Source organism: Salmo salar, chromosome 01 (assembly GCF_965601325.2).
Source record: "Salmo salar chromosome 01, fSalSal1, whole genome shotgun sequence".
NCBI lineage: Eukaryota > Metazoa > Chordata > Actinopteri > Salmoniformes > Salmonidae > Salmo > Salmo salar.
Window position 1 is genome coordinate 150,495,441 of NC_138291.1, and position 17,384 is coordinate 150,512,824.

Sequence of the window (17,384 nt, forward strand, 5' to 3'; positions counted from 1 at the left end):
TGAGCGAGTCGGGGCAGAGGAGAGTGGCTCGCCCATCACAGCAGCATGCCACAGCGAAGGCACAGGCACAGGGGCAGGGCAGACACTTTCATTATAGGAATCATGAAAGGGAAAGGGAAACGGGAAACCTAGTCAGTTGTACAACAGATGGTGCCGACAGAGATGGTCGCCTCGCTTCGCGTTCTTAGGAAACTATGCAGTATTTCGTTTTTTATATATTATTTCTTACACTGTTACCCCAGGAAATCTTAAGTCTTTTTACATACAGCCGGGAAGAACTATTGGATATAAGAGCAACATCAACTTACCAACATTATGACCAGGAATACGACTTTCCCAAAGCGGATCCTCTGTTTGGACTACCACCCAGGACAATGGATCGGATCCTAGTAGGCGATCCAAAACAACGGCGCCGCAGAAGGTGCAGACGGAGCGGTCTTCTGGTCAGGCTCCGTAGACGGGCACATCGCACACCGCTCTCGAGCATACTACTCGCCAATATCCAGTCTCTTGACAACAAGGTAAACAAAATTCGAGCAAGGGTTGCCTTCCAGAGTGACATCAGAGATTGTAACATTCTCTGTTTCACGGAAACATGGCTCACTCGGGATACGTCATCAGACTCGGTAAAACAACCTGGCTTTTTCACGCATTGCGCCGACAGAACAGGGGGTGTAAGCCTTATGATTAACGTGGTGTAATCATAACAACATACAGGAACTCAAGTCCTTTTGTTCACCTGACCCAGAATTCCTTACAATCAAATGCCGACCGCATTATCTACCAAGAGAATTCTCTTTGATTATAATCACAGCCGTGTATATCCCCTCCCAAGCAGACACATCGACGGCCCTGAAAGAACTTCTTTTGACTCTATTAAAACTGGAAACCACATGTCCTGAGGCTGCATTTATTGTAGCTGGGGATTATAACAAGGCTGATCTGAAAACAAGGTTCCCTAAATTTTATGAGCATATCGAATGCGCGACCTGGGCAGGCAAAATTCTGGATCATTGCTACTCTAACTTCCGCGATGCATACAAAGCCCTCCCTCGCTCTCCTTTTGGCAAATCTGACCACGACTCCATTTTGTTGCTCCCAGCCTATAGACAGAAACTAAAACAGGAAACGCCCGTGCTCAGATCTGTTCAACGCTGGACCGACCAATCTGATTCCATGCTTCAAGATTGCTTCGATCACGTGGACTGGGATATGTTCCGCATAGCGTCGAACAACAACATTGATGAATACGCTGATTTGGTGAGCGAGTTTATTAGCAAGTGCATCGGTGATGTTGTACCCACTGTGACTATTAAAACCTTCCCCAACCAGAAACCGTGGATTGTGGCAGTATTCGTGCAAAACTGAAAGCGCGAACCACTGCTTTTAATCATGGCAAGGCGACCGGAAACATGACCGAATACAAACAGTGTAGTTATTCCCTCTGCAAGGCAATCATACAAGCTAAGCATCAGTAAAGAGACAAAGTGGAGTCACAATTCAATGGCTCAGACACGAGACGTATGTGGCAGGGTCTACAGTCAATCACAAAAAGAAAACCAGCCTCGTCGCGGACACCGATGTCTTGCTCCCAGACAAACTCCGTCACCACAGCCAATGTCAGTAAAACATTTAAACGTGTTAACCCTCGCAAGGCTGCCGGCCCAGACTGCATCCCTAGCCGCGTCCTCGGAGCATTCGCAAGGCGACCGGAAACATGACTGAATACAAATAGTGTAGTTATTCCCTCTGCAAGGAAATCAAACAAGCTAATCATCAGTAAAGAGACAAAGTGGAGTCGCAATTCAACGGCTCAGACACGAGACGTATGTGGCAGGGTCTACAGTCAATCACAAAGAGAAAACCAGCCTCGTCGCGGACACCGATGTCTTGCTCCCAGACAAACTAAACAACTTCTTTGCTCGCTTTGAGGACAATACAGTGCCCACTGACACTGCCCGCTACCAAAACCTACGGGCTCTCCGTCACCGCAGCCAACGTCAGTAAAACATTTAAACATGTTGACCCTCGCAAGGCTGCCGGCCCAGATGGCATCCCTAGCCGCGTCCTCAGAGCATTCGCAGACCAGCTGGCTGGTGTGTTTACGGACATATTCAATCAATCCCTATCCCAGTCTGCTGTTCCCACATGCTTCAAGAGGGCCACCATTGTTCCTGTTCCCAAGAAAGCTAAGGTAACTGAGCTAAACGACTATCGCCCCGTAGCACTCACTTCTGTCATCATGAAGTGCTTTGAGAGACTAGTCAATGATCATATCACATCCACCCTACCTGACACCCTAGACCCACTCCAATTTGCCCCAATAGGTCCACAGACAACGCAATTGCAATCACACTGCACACTGCCCTAACCCATCTGGACAAGAGGAATACCTATGTAAGAATGCTGTTCATCGATTACAGCTCAGCATTTAACACCATAGTACCCTCCAAACTCGTCATTAAGCTTGAGACCCTGGGTCTCGACCCCGCCCTGTGCAACTGGATCCTGGCCTTTCTGACGGGCCGCCCTCAGGTGGTGAGGGTAGGAAACAACATCTCCACCCCACTGATCCTCAACACTGCATTCTCAGCCCTCTCCTGTACTACCTGTTCACCCATGACTGTGTGGCCATACACGCCTCCAACTCAATCATCAACTTTGCAGACGACACTACAGTGGTAGGCTTGATTACCAACAACGACGAGACGGCCTACAGTGAGGAGGTGAGGGCCCTCGGAGTGTGGTGTCAGGAAAATAACCTCACACTCAATGTCAACAAAACAAAGGAGATGATTGTGGACTTCAGGAAACAGCAGAGGGAGCACCCCCCTATCCACATCGACGGGACAGTAGTGGAGAAGGTGGAAAGTTTTAAGTTCCTCGGCATACACATCACGGACAAACTGAAATGGTCCACCCACACAGACAGCGTGGTGAAGAAGGTGCAACAGTGCCTCTTCAACCACAGGAGGCTGAAGACATTTGGCTTGTCACCAAAAACACTCACAAACTTTTACAGATGCACAATCGAAAGCATCCTGTTGGGCTGTAACTGCTCCGCCCACAACCGTAAGGCTCTCCAGAGGGTAGTGAGGTCTGCACAATGCATCACCGGGGGCAATCTACCTGCCCTCCAGGACACCTACACCACCCGAAGTCACAGGAAGGCCAAAAAGATCATCAAGGACAACAACCACCTGAGCCACTGCCTGTTCACCCCGCTATCATCCAGAAGTCGAGGTCAGTACAGGTGCATCAAAGCGGGGACCGAGAGACTGAAAAACAGCTTCTATCTCAAGGCCATCAGACTGTTAAACAGCCATCACTAACATTGAGTGACTGCTGCCAACATACAGATTCAAATCTCTAGCCACTTCAATAATTAAAAATTGGATGTAATAAATGTATCACTTTAAACAATGCCACTTTATATAATGTTTACATACCCTACATTACTCGTCTCATATGTATATACTGTACTCTATACCATCTACTGCATCTTGCCTATGCCGTTCGGCCATCGCTCATCCATATATTTATGTGTACATATTATTATTCATTCCTTTACACTTGTGTGTATAAGGTAGTTGTTGTGAAATTGTTAGATTACTTGTTAGATATTACTGCATGGTCAGAACCAGAAGCACAAGCATTTCGCTACACTCACATTATTATCTGCTAACCATGTGTATGTGATTTGATTTGAAAATTGATTTGGAAATTTGATTTGATTTGATTTGAACTGATTGTATTCAACTGAAATGTGTCTTCCGCATTTAACCCTACCCCTCTGAATCAGAGAGGTGCGGGGGGCTGCCGTAATCAACATCCATATCTTCAGAAGACAATGCAGTAAAGTGTAAACATGTTTTTAGCCACCCCAAAAATTGAAAGTTTTGAGTGAGGTGACAATGTAGAATGTGCTTGTTCTATGTTTGATTTGATTTGATTTGATTTACAGTGCCTTCAAGGCCTGGGATGTTAAGATCCCAACAGCCTATTTAGTTGGGTGGAGCAGTTGAGAATGAGTCAAAGGTTCAGGTGCAAAATTAGGTGGTAAGCTATCAGTGCAGCCAGTGATGTAAAAGACTGGATCCGAGTTGAGTATTTACAAAATGTAAATATGTCAAACATTATGAAAATAGTTGACAAAAGTATATAAATTGAAAAACAATCAACTTACTTGTGCAAAATAACAAAATGACCTTGACTCAAGGACTCAGGCAAAACACCCACCAACTCATACATCTGAGTAAATGGCAGAGCATGTTACCTATACAAGCAGCCTTTCAGGAATGAGGAGCACGGGCATCCTAAAATGACATGCCCTGACCTGGGTTTAACCATTCACACCTTTAAACAGATACATTGTTAATAGTGATTATAGACTTGAATGGCAATACTATTGCGTAATTGACATTTTTAACTCATTAATGAAAACAATGGCATAATATGCATAAACATGAGCTATTCACAATAAATTGTTAAAACATCCCCGAAAGGGAAGAAACCAATTATCGAGAGGCGCGCCACCTGTTTCTAAAACTATGAACATGACTGGCGTATGCTAACCTAGGAAACCAGTTCAACAGCGGTCGGTGGTGAGTAGAAAGAGAAATACAATGCTATTTTTTATTTTTATTAAATTAAAACCGGACTCTGGCGTTTGTGTTCTTATATATTATAAAGCATAATGTTAGGAGGTTGTGGGGACAATTGGAGGGAAACGTATTGTTATCTTCTGTGTAGTTCTATATTATGCAACATGATGGCTATCCCTTTTGAATGCATGTCAAATTATCTGTGCTATGTCTAGGGTTGCAAAGCTACTGGTAATTTGCTTGAAATACATGAATCTTCAACAATTTTGGTATTTAACAGGTAATCTAGGGCAATCTATGGTCTTTTTGGGAATTTATACTTGAATAACTTTGAAAAATGTATTTATGTATAGTATTCATTTTTTTATATATTTATTTTGTATTTAACCCCCTTTTTCTCCCCAATTTCAATCATGTCTCATCGCTGCAATCCCCAACGGGCTCGGGAGGCAAAGGTCGAGTCATGCTTCAAACAGCTCTCCTTAACACCCACCCGCCAACCGCACCAATGTGTTGGAGGAAACACCATACACCTAATGACTGAGGTCAGCCTGCAGGCACTCAGCCCGCCACAAGGAATCGCTAAAGCGCAATGAGCCAAGTAAAGCCACCCCCGGCCAAATCCTCCCCTAACCCGGACAATGCTGGGCCAATTGTGTGTTGCCCTATGGGACTCCCGATCACGTCGGTGGTGATATCGCCCGGAATCAAAACCAGGTCTGTAGTGACACCTTTAGCACTGCGATGCAGTGCCTTAGACCGCTACGCCACTCGGGAGGACCATACTAATCCTTTTTTATATTTCTATTGGAGAGTTTCTAGTGGAGAGACCAAATGGTTCAAGAAAATAGACTAATTACTGAAAAAGCATCTTATCAACAATGGCATTATTTTCAATTAAATCTGCAAATCTTGAAACTATTGTCTTTTTTCATAACTGCCACTAGTTTGTCCCCAAAACATTTACAACAAATACATATTGACATAGTAAAATAAATAAAAGTGTGTAACAAATAGAATATTTTGTGCTGAAACTCTCATATCAATCACCAATGGTATTCACTAAGTTGATGGTTTAAATTTAGGATAATGTTTTACAGCTTTTTCATTCTATGTTTTATTTTAAAATCATCTTATTGGATTTTAAATATATTAATATATTTTATGTGATAAGGTCACACAGAGGGCCATAGATAAATACATACACCTGTGATAATCTGAAGTACCCAGAAAAGCCACTAGATGTCATCTGATAAAATTCCATATATTCCTTGGAAGTTACCAACATTCTGGTAGTTTACTGGTAAACTTTGAAAGTTTCCAGTAATATACCTTCCATTTGCAACCCTAGCCATGTCTCTTAATTTGTGTGCCATGTGTCTAAGACTGGGTAGATATAACACGTTATGTATGGTCATCAGAGTATGAGCTGAAAACAAGCCCAGACTTGTCCACTCTGACCTGAGATCTGTCAAACAGACTTTTTGAGTGAGAGATTTTGAGAAGTGAGACCTTCTCACAACCAGTGTCATGTGACCTCGAGAGCAGTGCCAATCCATATCATTATAAATCATTGTTAGCTTTAATGAGGTTTGCCTACAGAGAACCTTGCAGGCTGGTCTCATCCATGTACTGCCAATGTGTCTAATTCCTCTGATACAATGGCTTTACAGTATTGATTGGACAGAGGTTAGCCTTCAAAGCTACAGAGAGTCATTTCGATACACTTTGGGCCATAATTTTCCACATGAACCTAACCAATATATCTTCAGATAACGAATGTATCTCAAGTGAATGCTCATTTAAGGATATCACACCAATCTCGCCATATTGAATACAGCACTGCTCAGGTGTTTAAACGATCCAGGAAATCACTCGTCAATAGGCAAAGTTTTCCCTAGTAATTTATACCCAAGGGAACGGCAGACAGTGCTTCCCCATGTAAACCTGCTCCATGCTACATCATATCATAAAGCAGCCTCTTAACCTTGTCTGGCACCAATTAGTTTGGAGAAAGAGAAGGCCACACATCCAGGGATGTAATTCATTTTCATCTGCTGAAAGGGCAACATTCCTCGTTAGTATGGAGAGCTGCAATCTGGGGCCTGACAATTCCGGGAGGAGGATACGAGGGGCCTGAGATTGGAAAAAAAGGAAAACAGAAATTAATACACAAATCATATCACATTGAAAACAGCCTTTCAGTGACAACGTCTTGTTCGTTTTCCGTCAACGCCGATTAGACTAATTATTTTAAATCTGTTTCACCTTCGCTTACACCCCAGGATTTAAAAAAATTATACTCATCATGTAATAATATCTCCCCTTCTTTCTCTTCCCCCTCTTTCTCTCTATCTGTCTTTTCACAGGTCTCCACAGAATGGAGCGAGAATGAACAGAGAGCGGCTGAAAGAAAAGCATGAACTGGAGGTTTATTGAGGTCATCTGCTTCCTGTTTATATGGGACCATATAACAGTTCAGTCTTCCCGCCAGGACCCGTCCGCTGCCGAGCAACATGTTACCAAGCAGTTTGATTGGCTCATCTCCGACCGCGGACCTTTCCACCACTCTCGGAGCTACCTCTCCTTTGTGGAAAGATTCCGCCAAGGATTTACAACCAGATATAAAATTTATAGGTGAGTTCACTTTCATTTGTGCGTTTTGGTGGTGCTGATGTTGCAGAGGTTTTAAAGACACTCTCTGACTAAATGTTTTTTCTATTTTGAGTCCAGATTGTTGGTCTCTTTGGAAGGGACCTTGCAAAAGTGTACTGTGTAAAGGTTTTGTGTGAAAGTGCACCCTTTTTACAGAGTTACTGTACTTCCCCACCACACAGGACAGTTGGAAAGGGTTTTACTTTCTTAGGAAGGAGTGTCCTAAGATAAAGTTGATGGGATAACTGTTTTTTCTTCAGGGAAGTTTTAGTCGTCTATTTCTAACGTTCACAGATTGGTAGACACAATGCTTTCTTATCCTGTTCTATTGTGTGTCCCACCTAGAAACAAGGCCCCAATAGTACTCATCTCACTGTTTGGCTGTGGTCTGTGTTATGGTACTAGCTTTGTTAAGGGGATGGAGTGGATGTGCTGTGTGTTAGGCTGTGTGTTTGCTTAGAGGCAGGGGCTTAAGTGTGTTATAAATAGGTTATGCAATCACCAGCCATTGCACTTATTTGCCTAACACATTGTGGCTCAGATAATCATTCCCCAATTACATAGTTATGATAGGGAGATGGAGCCAGAGCCATCCTCTCTGATTAGCCTCTCAGACTCTACTGAATGGCTTTGTATAAAAAAGTTGCTATATTAAGACAAGATACAAAAGCTGCATGGCTTGGCAGTCCAGATGAAACAAAACATCTAAGTACTGCATCGATATTACTTGCTGTATATTTTAGTTAACTTTTTAAATTCTCAGATTATAATTATGCAAATTTCTAGTAGTCATGTGGTAGTGATCTATTCAGGGCTACTGGGTTTGTTTGATAATAAAGGCCCAAAAATGACAAGTTAAATATTAAGCCTGGCTAGAGGCAGGGAGGTCAGTGTAGGATGCAATAATTTTATAATTACTGTTCTCCATGTTTGGTTATGTTTTTTTCTTAAGGGAAAGAATAATTGGCAACATGATATTGACAAATACTGTCTTCTATTCTAGAAGCATGGTATAGTTGTCAAGGATTCTAGCAATCATTTTTCTAATGGGACATGGTTGCCGTTCTCTTGACAGGCATCAGCTTTCATGTCGTATTCTTTCCTCCCTGCTACGTTACGTGTTGTTAAATACATGCTCTGCCAGTGTTGGATTCCAAACAGCATCCTTTTATTTTCCCTCTCTCTTTGCATTGTAAATACCCTTAGAATTGCCTGACAAGGTACGGAAAATAGATACCTAGGAGCTTCCCTTCCCTTTCAGACGAGTGTGCTTTGGTTTTCCTGCTCTGCAGCCCAGAATCCTGGCGAGAGAAAGGGGAGAGAGAGGAAGAGTGAGAGAGATAAGGAGACCAAGACAAGACACAGAAAGAGAGACTCATCATCAACATGTTACATTCATTTAGTGATACAGTTAAATAGGTTCTCTCTCTTCTTTCTCTACTCTCCTTGTTTCATAGATTGCCGCAGCAGCCTCTGGTCCCCACAGGCTTTGCTGTCTTTATATTGTCACTTGTAAACAGATAATTTGCATAATATGTAGCTTGACAGCCTGGATAGAACACATACGCAGGAATCTCAGACGAACAGCCATCCATGGGCCCCGTGCTGCTGACGTGTGTGGCTTATGATGTTTGTTCGATTCATAAAAGAATCAGCAGAGGCGGCATAGGCATTATGTGTTCGCCTGGGGAACGGAGTCTTTGGCACTGCAACACAAATGTTGCGCAAGCAGGCTAGCTCGACTACCTCGACTAGCTCGACTACCTCCTTTCGTCTATTTTTTTATAAAACAGTAGGAGGCATCAAATTCACTTGTCAATGCAAGGTATCGTCTTACTTGTGACAAGACAATTACATCTTGCATCAATACGGAGCAGAATCTAGTGCACTTCTCATTAAAAATGTACTGTGGAAATCTGCAATCACATCTGTCAGACATCTGGGCCACTGTCAGACAAACCGGTCTGAGTCATCTGTCAACTGGATGCAAGGATGTGGTGAAAAACTTTCACTTTAGTCTCCGTTTTTTGGAAGAGTCTGATATACGTATCCTTCATTTTGATGAAGAGTGGGCTGCTTTTGACAAAGGGCAGCCATGCCCTCCAGATTCTCCATCAAACTCAATGTGTTTTCCTAGAATATGCAAATGTAGAATACAAAATTTTGAATACTTGAATGACTGTGGTAATTACTTGGCTGAGCCTTTTATGTACATGCACCGGGTAATATAGTACATAAACATATACTGCCAGTCTAGTGCCAATACAAAAACAGAACCCTAATATTATTATTCACCCTGTATGCACATCATCCAATCCAGTGGCGGTAATATGAAATTAGCTTTTGAAAAAATGTAAGACGTGCTGTGAAAACTATCCAATTATCTATGAAAAGTATCCAACTGTGAAATTGGCATACATGCTCCCAAGAACATGGATTATCACAGTTGGGTCGGAATAATTCATGATAAAAGGTCAAAATGCCAAAGAGCTCTTCGTTCTCCTACTCGGTCACCCTAAGGTTCCCAAACATCTTAGCTACAAACACAGTGCTAACAGTTACAATGTCACATATGCCTCCTTTTCCACCTCTTTTTGGCTCCAATATGAAGCAAGTGAGTCGAGAAATAAATAAGGAACCGGCAGCAGACGCTAACTGGCAATGAGGAGTGAATAGCTTTGTAAATTTCCCCAAGGCTTTCACTGTCTTTGCAATTTACTAGTTAGAAAGTAGTTGAATCAGATTTGCAGGGAGATAAAGTATCCGTTATCAAGAAAGATTACCTAAAGGTGGACCGCAGGACAATGTCAATCTGATCAGCAACAAACAAATCTCCCTAGTCTTTATTAACCTGAGCACTGTGCCCCAATCTGCAGGCCAAACACATAGATTTAGGACCGCTTGTGATCGTTTGGCACGCTGGAAAGGTCACCATCACTTGGAGCAAAAACACACTACACTGCAGGGCTACAATTACCCCACCCCCAGAGGTGCGTTTCTTCCTTCCCTAAGAATAATTGGAATGCATTGGTTAAGTAATCGGCTGCGATGCGGTAGTGCTGTCGATTGCAATCTCTAAACCAAAGTGCTCTTTTTCTCTTTCTCTCCCGTCTATGCATGTATGTTGGATATGCATGAGCATGTATGCCACCTCCTGTACCGAGTACATCATACGCCAGATAGACACTTTCTCTGTTGCAGTTTTGCAGATTGAATCGTCATTGACTGGGTATCAATCCATGCTTGAGTGGTAGAATGGCCTGCTTTCACCTGGCCCTGAATTCCTCTCTCTGTGGCGTATGTACTCAACTGTGTTTTTAGTAGGGCTGGGAATTGCCAGGGACCTCACGATACGATATTATCTGGTTACCCCTTTTTCTCCCCAATTTCTTGATATCCAATTGGTAGTTACAGTCTAGTCCCATCGCTGCAACTCACACACAGACTTGGGAGAGGCGAAAATCGAGAGCCGTGCATCCTCTTCCGAAACACGACCCCGCCAAGCCGCACTGCTTCTTGACACAATGCACGCATAACCCGGAAGCCAGCCGCACCAATGTGTCGGAGGAAACACTGTACACCTTGCGACCGTGTCAGCGTGCATTGCGCCCAGCCTGCCAAAGGAGTCGCTAGAGCGCGACGGGACAAGGACAACCCGACCGGCCAAACCCTCCCCTAATCTGGACGACACTGGGCCAATTGTACACACCCTCATGGGTCTCCCGGTTGCGGCCGGCTGCGACACAGCCTGGGACCGAACCAAGATCTGTAGTGACGCAGCTGGCACTGCGATACAGTGCCTTAGAACGCTGCACCACTCGGGAGGCCACTATTCTCCCTGTTCTGTATGCATTGCGAATCGATATTGTGATTTCATTGCGATTCGATGTTCCAAACATATTGCTCACTATATGTCTGCTGCAGAGAGACAAGCGAGAGCCATAAGACAATTTGTTTTGATCAGTCAGGGAAATAAAAGTGCTGAAAAGAAATTGGCTCCCTATTTAAAAATAAGATGAACAACAAGCTATGAAGGAAAAATAATGGAGTTTTGGTGCAGGTACAGCCAACTAGCGCAAATAATATTGCGATATTGTCAAAATGATACAATATAATATCAAAAATAATATCCTCATATGTAACTGTATCGATTTTTTCCCCCATCACTAGTTTTTAGATGTTGCTGTGGTCATTGTTCGCAGGCTCTATCTCAAGTCCTTGTCTACCAAAGAAATCCAATATAAATGCAAATCTCTGTCTGTTAATGCATTTTAAAAGGTTGGGAATCATCATTGTACTGTAATCAAAGAAGAGAGATGGAGGTTGTTATTAAGAAGGAAAATGTTTATGAAAATGGCATGATGGTGCTCATTGATCTTGGGTGTGGGGTTTGTGGTGGGCGAAGAGGAGGCTTGCCTCACACTGTCATTGGACCGAGATTCATTACCAACTGAAAATCTATCCAGAGTTTGAATCGTTAATAGCCTCCACAATGATCTACAGAGAAATTACCCAGAGGCATCACTCAGATGTCCACTCCAGCAGCTCTGTTAGAATTGGTCCTATTTTGAATATTTTGTTTCGCAGTTATCCCATTGATAAAATGCTAACTTGTGATTTGTGGTATTTGTGATAGAGAGAGATGTTTACTGTTTTTCAACAGAACATTGTACAAGTGGCAGAAACATGCTGAATTGTGAGTACTACATTTGAATAATATCTAAAATACAATAAACAACAGATATAGGCAAAAAACTATGTTCATCGTCAACTACTAAGCAGGCGAACCATGGGTGGGATGGCACTGCATCGGAAATGCTCAATCCTGCAGTGGAACAGTTCCAGTTTAGTTGAGGAGCGGATCTGGTGTAGGCTCACAGAGGATCATTGGGCTGAGAGCATTGGTGGTAGGGTTCGGATTTAAGAAGTGATCTTGCGAAGGATCTTGAGAGACTTTCCCTGCGAGTGTGGAGTGATGATAGGCCCAGATTGGTGCATGCATCTGAGTTGGAGGTGTAATCTGTGGCCACGATGATACAAACTGCTATTCTCTGGACTCTTGATTCTATCAGATTGTCTCTTGGTTAGCCCCGCGTGCCACACTGGGGCAACATATTCCACCGCTGGTCAGATGTAGGTGGTGAATACCATTACTGGGTCCTCCTTAGGTATGTGGAAGTCCATCAGGCATCGGAGGAGGAACAGACGTCGGCTGGCCTTTTCACAAATGTGCTCTATCTGGGTTGACCATCTTAGATTTCCTTGAATGTAGATTCCTAGGATCTTGATAACCTCAATCTTTTGGAGTTCTGTGTTGTTAATTGACAGGGGTGTTAGTATGGGTGGTGACTTGGTGAAGTGCACATGGGGCACTTTCCACTTCTTATGGTTAGGGCTGGGCGATATGGCCTATAAATCATATATTTATTTTTTCAAACTTATGGTTGATTCACATCTAATTTTTTTCATGTTTTATCTAAATAAGCTTTGTTGTACAGTTAAAGGTCGAATACACTGCATTTCAAACAGTCAGAAATAATCGAATGAATTCAGGTCTTGTGAAATTATACCTAGGCTAAATATAAGCCTTCCACAACCATAAGACCCACTAATCATTACATTATTTTATCAAGTAGTTTAACCTGCCTTTTTGCAATAATCACAGATCTGGCATTCAAGTCTGTCTATGAAAATTCCCATTTTTTTTTTTTTTACAAATGTAACCAGAACCATGCATAAAGCACATTCACTAATAATGACTAACTTCTTGTAGCAGACATTATAGAAAATTAGCACAGGTCTTATAAACAATCTCTCAAACACAAGCCCAGGTGCTAGTGAGTAGCCAGCTAATCTGTATATTTCAAGTTTAGCCAACTTGGATCTATGTGTTAGCTAACAAGGTAGAACAGTTGAATTGTTATGAACACACTCTTCTGTCCATCTCCAACTGTTTGAACAGCATGCTAGCCTGTCCACTTTGTTCAGATGTTAAAATCAAGTGGCCTGCCTTATTTCTCAGAATGAGAATGAGTTGCCAATTCCTTATATAATTGTGTTTTATGTTAATTGCACATTTATAAAACACAGACTAGACAGCTATAAGGAATTGGCTAAAATGCTGCTAGCAGTATGTGGTACTGCAATTCCTCGCGCGACAAACTGAGCATTCATTTCCAATGTTCATTGATACTCCCGTTTTAGTAGTGTCTGCTCTGTGCACAATATAAGAAGTTGTAATGGCCGTCGAAAGGAGTAGACCAAGGCGCAGCGTGGTGAGTGCTCATCATTAACTTTTAATAGAACACTTTGAACAAAACAAGAAAACGAACGAGAGCTAAACAGTTCTGTCAGGAACATGAACTAAACAGAAAGTAACCACCTACAAAACCCAAAGGAAAACAGGCTGCCTAAGTATGGCTCCCAATCAGAGACAACGATATACAGCTGTCCCTGATTGAGAACCATACCCGGCTTAAACAAAGAAATACAAAACATAGAAAAAAGGACATAGAATACCCACCCTAGTCACACCCTGGCCTAACCAAAATAGAGAATAAAACCCTCTCTATGGCCAGGGCGTGACAGAAGTTGAGACCAGTGGCGGTTCTAGACCATTTCAACTGGGGGGGCCAAGCTGGGGCCAGTTGTACTGTTAGAGGGGCCAGTTACATTAGACGTTATTGTTGTCATATTGTTTTCTACACTGCATTGCAGGCATTAGCAGGCAAAATACCATGTTCATAATCATTAGTGTTCCGCGTTGCCACTGTCTAATAACGGATGTAATAAAAGAACGATAGCAAAAGTTTGTTATGTAAAAATGATTTCATACTCCACATTTAGGGGGGCCACAAGGGGGTCCAAAATTGTTGTCACAGGGGCACTGACCCCCCCCCCCCCCCCCCCCTTCAGAACCGCCCCTGGTTGAGACATAAAAAGGGTATTGTTGGAAAGGGTAACTTCTGCTCTATTACAGTAAAATAAGGTCTCAATGTGTTTCGATGTCCATATGACTGATTCTGTTGTACCAAACCTCAAATGCAAATGGGGAGTTGAAACCGCTTGTTATAGAGGAACCAGTGATATCTCATCTTTGTTGTTGTGAGTGACAGGGGGAGGGGCTTACTGTGTGTGTAAATTCTAAGGTGCACACAGCCAGAGAGGAAGAGGCGAACCGAGAGGTTTCACTCACCAATAACTGTCCAAAATAAGCCCAAAGCCCAATGCGTTTCTAAGTTTGTCGCCTGCCTTTCCACCTTTGGGACAAAGGCCCATGGTTAGGGTGGAGACATGAGCATCTTCTCATTATGTACAGATTTCTGACACAGTACAGAAGAAGCGAAGGAGACAAGACCAAAAATACTAAATGAGAACAAGTGGACAAACGCTTATGAAAAAAAAGATAAATGAACTTGATTTTTGCGATAGAGGCATTTGGAATATATGGATAATGTACATCTAGCTGTTTTTTCTATGCATCATCAAGACCGAACAGCAGCTTCAGGTAAGGTTAAGAGGGGAGGTGTGTGTCTCTTTGTTAACAACAGCTGTTGTGCACTCTCTAATGATAAGGAAGTCTTGAGGTTGTGTTCGCCTGAGTTAGAATACATCATGATAAGCTGAATACCATGCTATTTACCAAGAGAGTTTTCATCTATAATTGTTGTAGCTGTGTTTTTACCACCACAAACTGATGCCGACACTAAGACCGCACTCAATGAGCTGAAAAGGGCCATAAGCAAACAAGAAAATGCATGTCCAGAGGTGGCGCTCCTGAAATCCGACTTACCTATTTTTTACCAGCATGTAGCTATAGGCTAGAGCTGCTGCTTTCAAGGAGCAGGACACTAATCCGGACGCTTATTAGAAATCCTGCTACTACCTCTGACGAGCCATCAAACAGTAAAAACGTCAATACAGGACTAAGATCAAATCCTACTACACTGGCTCTGATTCATTGGATGTGGTAGGGATTGCAAACTATCACAGATTACAAAGATAAACCCAACCTCGAGCTGCCCAGTAACTCGAGCCTTCCAGACAAGCTAAATTCCTTCTATGCTTGCTTCGAGGCAAACAACACTGAACCATGCATGAGAGCACCACTGTAGCCGATGTGAGTAAGACCTTTAAACAGGTTAATATTCACAAGGCAGCGGGGCCAGACGGATTACCAAAGACGTGTACTCAGAGCATGCGCTGACCAGCTGGCAAGTGTCTTCACTGATATCTTCAACCTCTCCCTAACCCAGTCTGTAATCAAGCAGACCACCATAATCCCTGTACCCAAGAACGCCAAGGTAACCTGTCTAAATGACGATCGCCCCATAGCCATGAAATACTTTCAAAGGCTGGTCATGGGTCACATCAACACCATCGTCCCAGACACTCTGGACCCTCTCCAATTCGCATAACACCCCAACAGATCCACAGAAAATGCAATCTCTATTGTACTCCACACTGCCTTCTCCCACCTGGACAAGAGGAACATCTACATGAGAATGCTGTTCATTGACTACAGCTCAGCGTTCAACACCATAGTGCCCTGCTAGCTCATCACTAAGCTAGGGACCCTGGTATTGAACACCTTCCTCTGCAGCTGGATCCAGGACTTCCTGACAGGCTGACCCCAGGTGGTGAGGGTAGGCAACAATACATCCACCAGGCTGATCCTCAACATGGGGGCCCCTCAGGGGTACGTACTTAGTCCCCTCCTCTACTCCCTGTTCACCCTCGACTGCGTGGCCGCGCACCACTCCAACACCCTCATTAAGTTTGCTGATGACACAACGGTGGTCTGCCTGATCACCGACGATGATGACACAGCCCATAGGGAGGTCGTCAGTGACCTGGCAGTGTGGTGCCAGGAAAAAAAACCTCTCCAATAAACGTCAGCAAAGGAGCTGATCCTGAACTACAGGAATCGGCCGGCCGAGCTCGACCCCATCCACATTAACAGGGCTGTAGTATAGCAGGTCGAGAGCTTCAAGTTCCTCGTGTCCACATCCCTAAGGAATTATCATGGTCCACATACACCTAAACAGTCATGAGAAGGAATGACAATGCCTCTTCCCCCTCAGGGGGTTGAAAAGATTTGGCATGGGCCCTCAGATCCTCAAAACGTTCTAGCATCTGCTTGGCATCTGAATGCAAGGTGTTACAGAGGGTAATGCGTATGGCCCAGTACATCAGGCAGTGTCAGAGAAAGGCCCTAAAAATTGTCAAAGACTCCAGCCAGCCTGGTCCTCAACTGTTCTCTCTGCTACCGCAAGGGAAGCGCTACCGATGCACTAAGTCTGGAACCAACTGGACACTGAACAGCTTCTACCACCAAGCCATAAGACTGCTAAATAGTTAGTTAAATAGTTAAACAAATAGCTAACCGGGCTATCTGCACTGACCTCTTTTTGCACTAAATCTTTTGAGTCATCACATACACTGCTGTTACTGTTTAGTATCTATCCTGCTGCTTTGTCACTTTATCCCTACCTACACATATACTTCTATTCAAAAGTTTGGGGTCACTTAGAAATGTCCTTGTTTTTGAAAGAAAAGCAATTTTTTTGTCCATTCAAATTACATCAAATTGATCAGAAATATGGTGTAGACATTGTTAATGTTGTAAATGACTGTTGTAGCTGGAAATGGCAGATCTTTATGGAATATCTACATAGGTGTACAGAGGCCCATTATCAGCAACCATCACTCCTGTGTTCCAATGGAACGTTCTGTTAACTAATCCAAGTTTATTATTTTTAAAGGCTAATTGATTATTAGAAAACCCTTTTGCAATTATATTAGCACAACTGAAAGTGGTTGTGCTGATTAAAGAAGCAATAAAACTGTTCTTCTTTAGAGTATCTGGAGCATCAGCATTTGTGGGTTCAATTACAGGCTCCAAATGGCCAGAAACAAAGAACTTTCTTCTGAAACTCGTCAGTCTATTCTTGTTCTGAGAAATGAAGGCTATTCCATGCGAGAAATTGCCAAGAAACTGAAGACCTCGTACAACACTGTGTACTACTCCCTTCATAGAACAGCGCAAACTGGCTGTAACCAAATCAAATCAAAGTTTATTTGTCACGTGCACCGAATACAACAGGTGTAGACCTTACAGTGAAA

At 43.1% G+C, this 17,384-nt stretch overlaps 1 protein-coding gene across 1 annotated transcript in view; it reads left to right on the forward strand.

Moving 5' to 3' along the window:
- LOC106565751 (BMP/retinoic acid-inducible neural-specific protein 1) overlaps positions 1 to 17,384 on the forward strand; it is a 164,890-nt gene that overhangs the window by 28,640 nt on the left and 118,866 nt on the right. The window contains exon 2 of the mRNA XM_014133232.3: positions 6,974 to 7,241. Within this exon, the coding sequence (XP_013988707.1) occupies positions 7,024 to 7,241 (218 nt within the window). The 5' untranslated portion in view covers positions 6,974 to 7,023. The remainder of the gene's footprint in view (positions 1 to 6,973; positions 7,242 to 17,384) is intronic.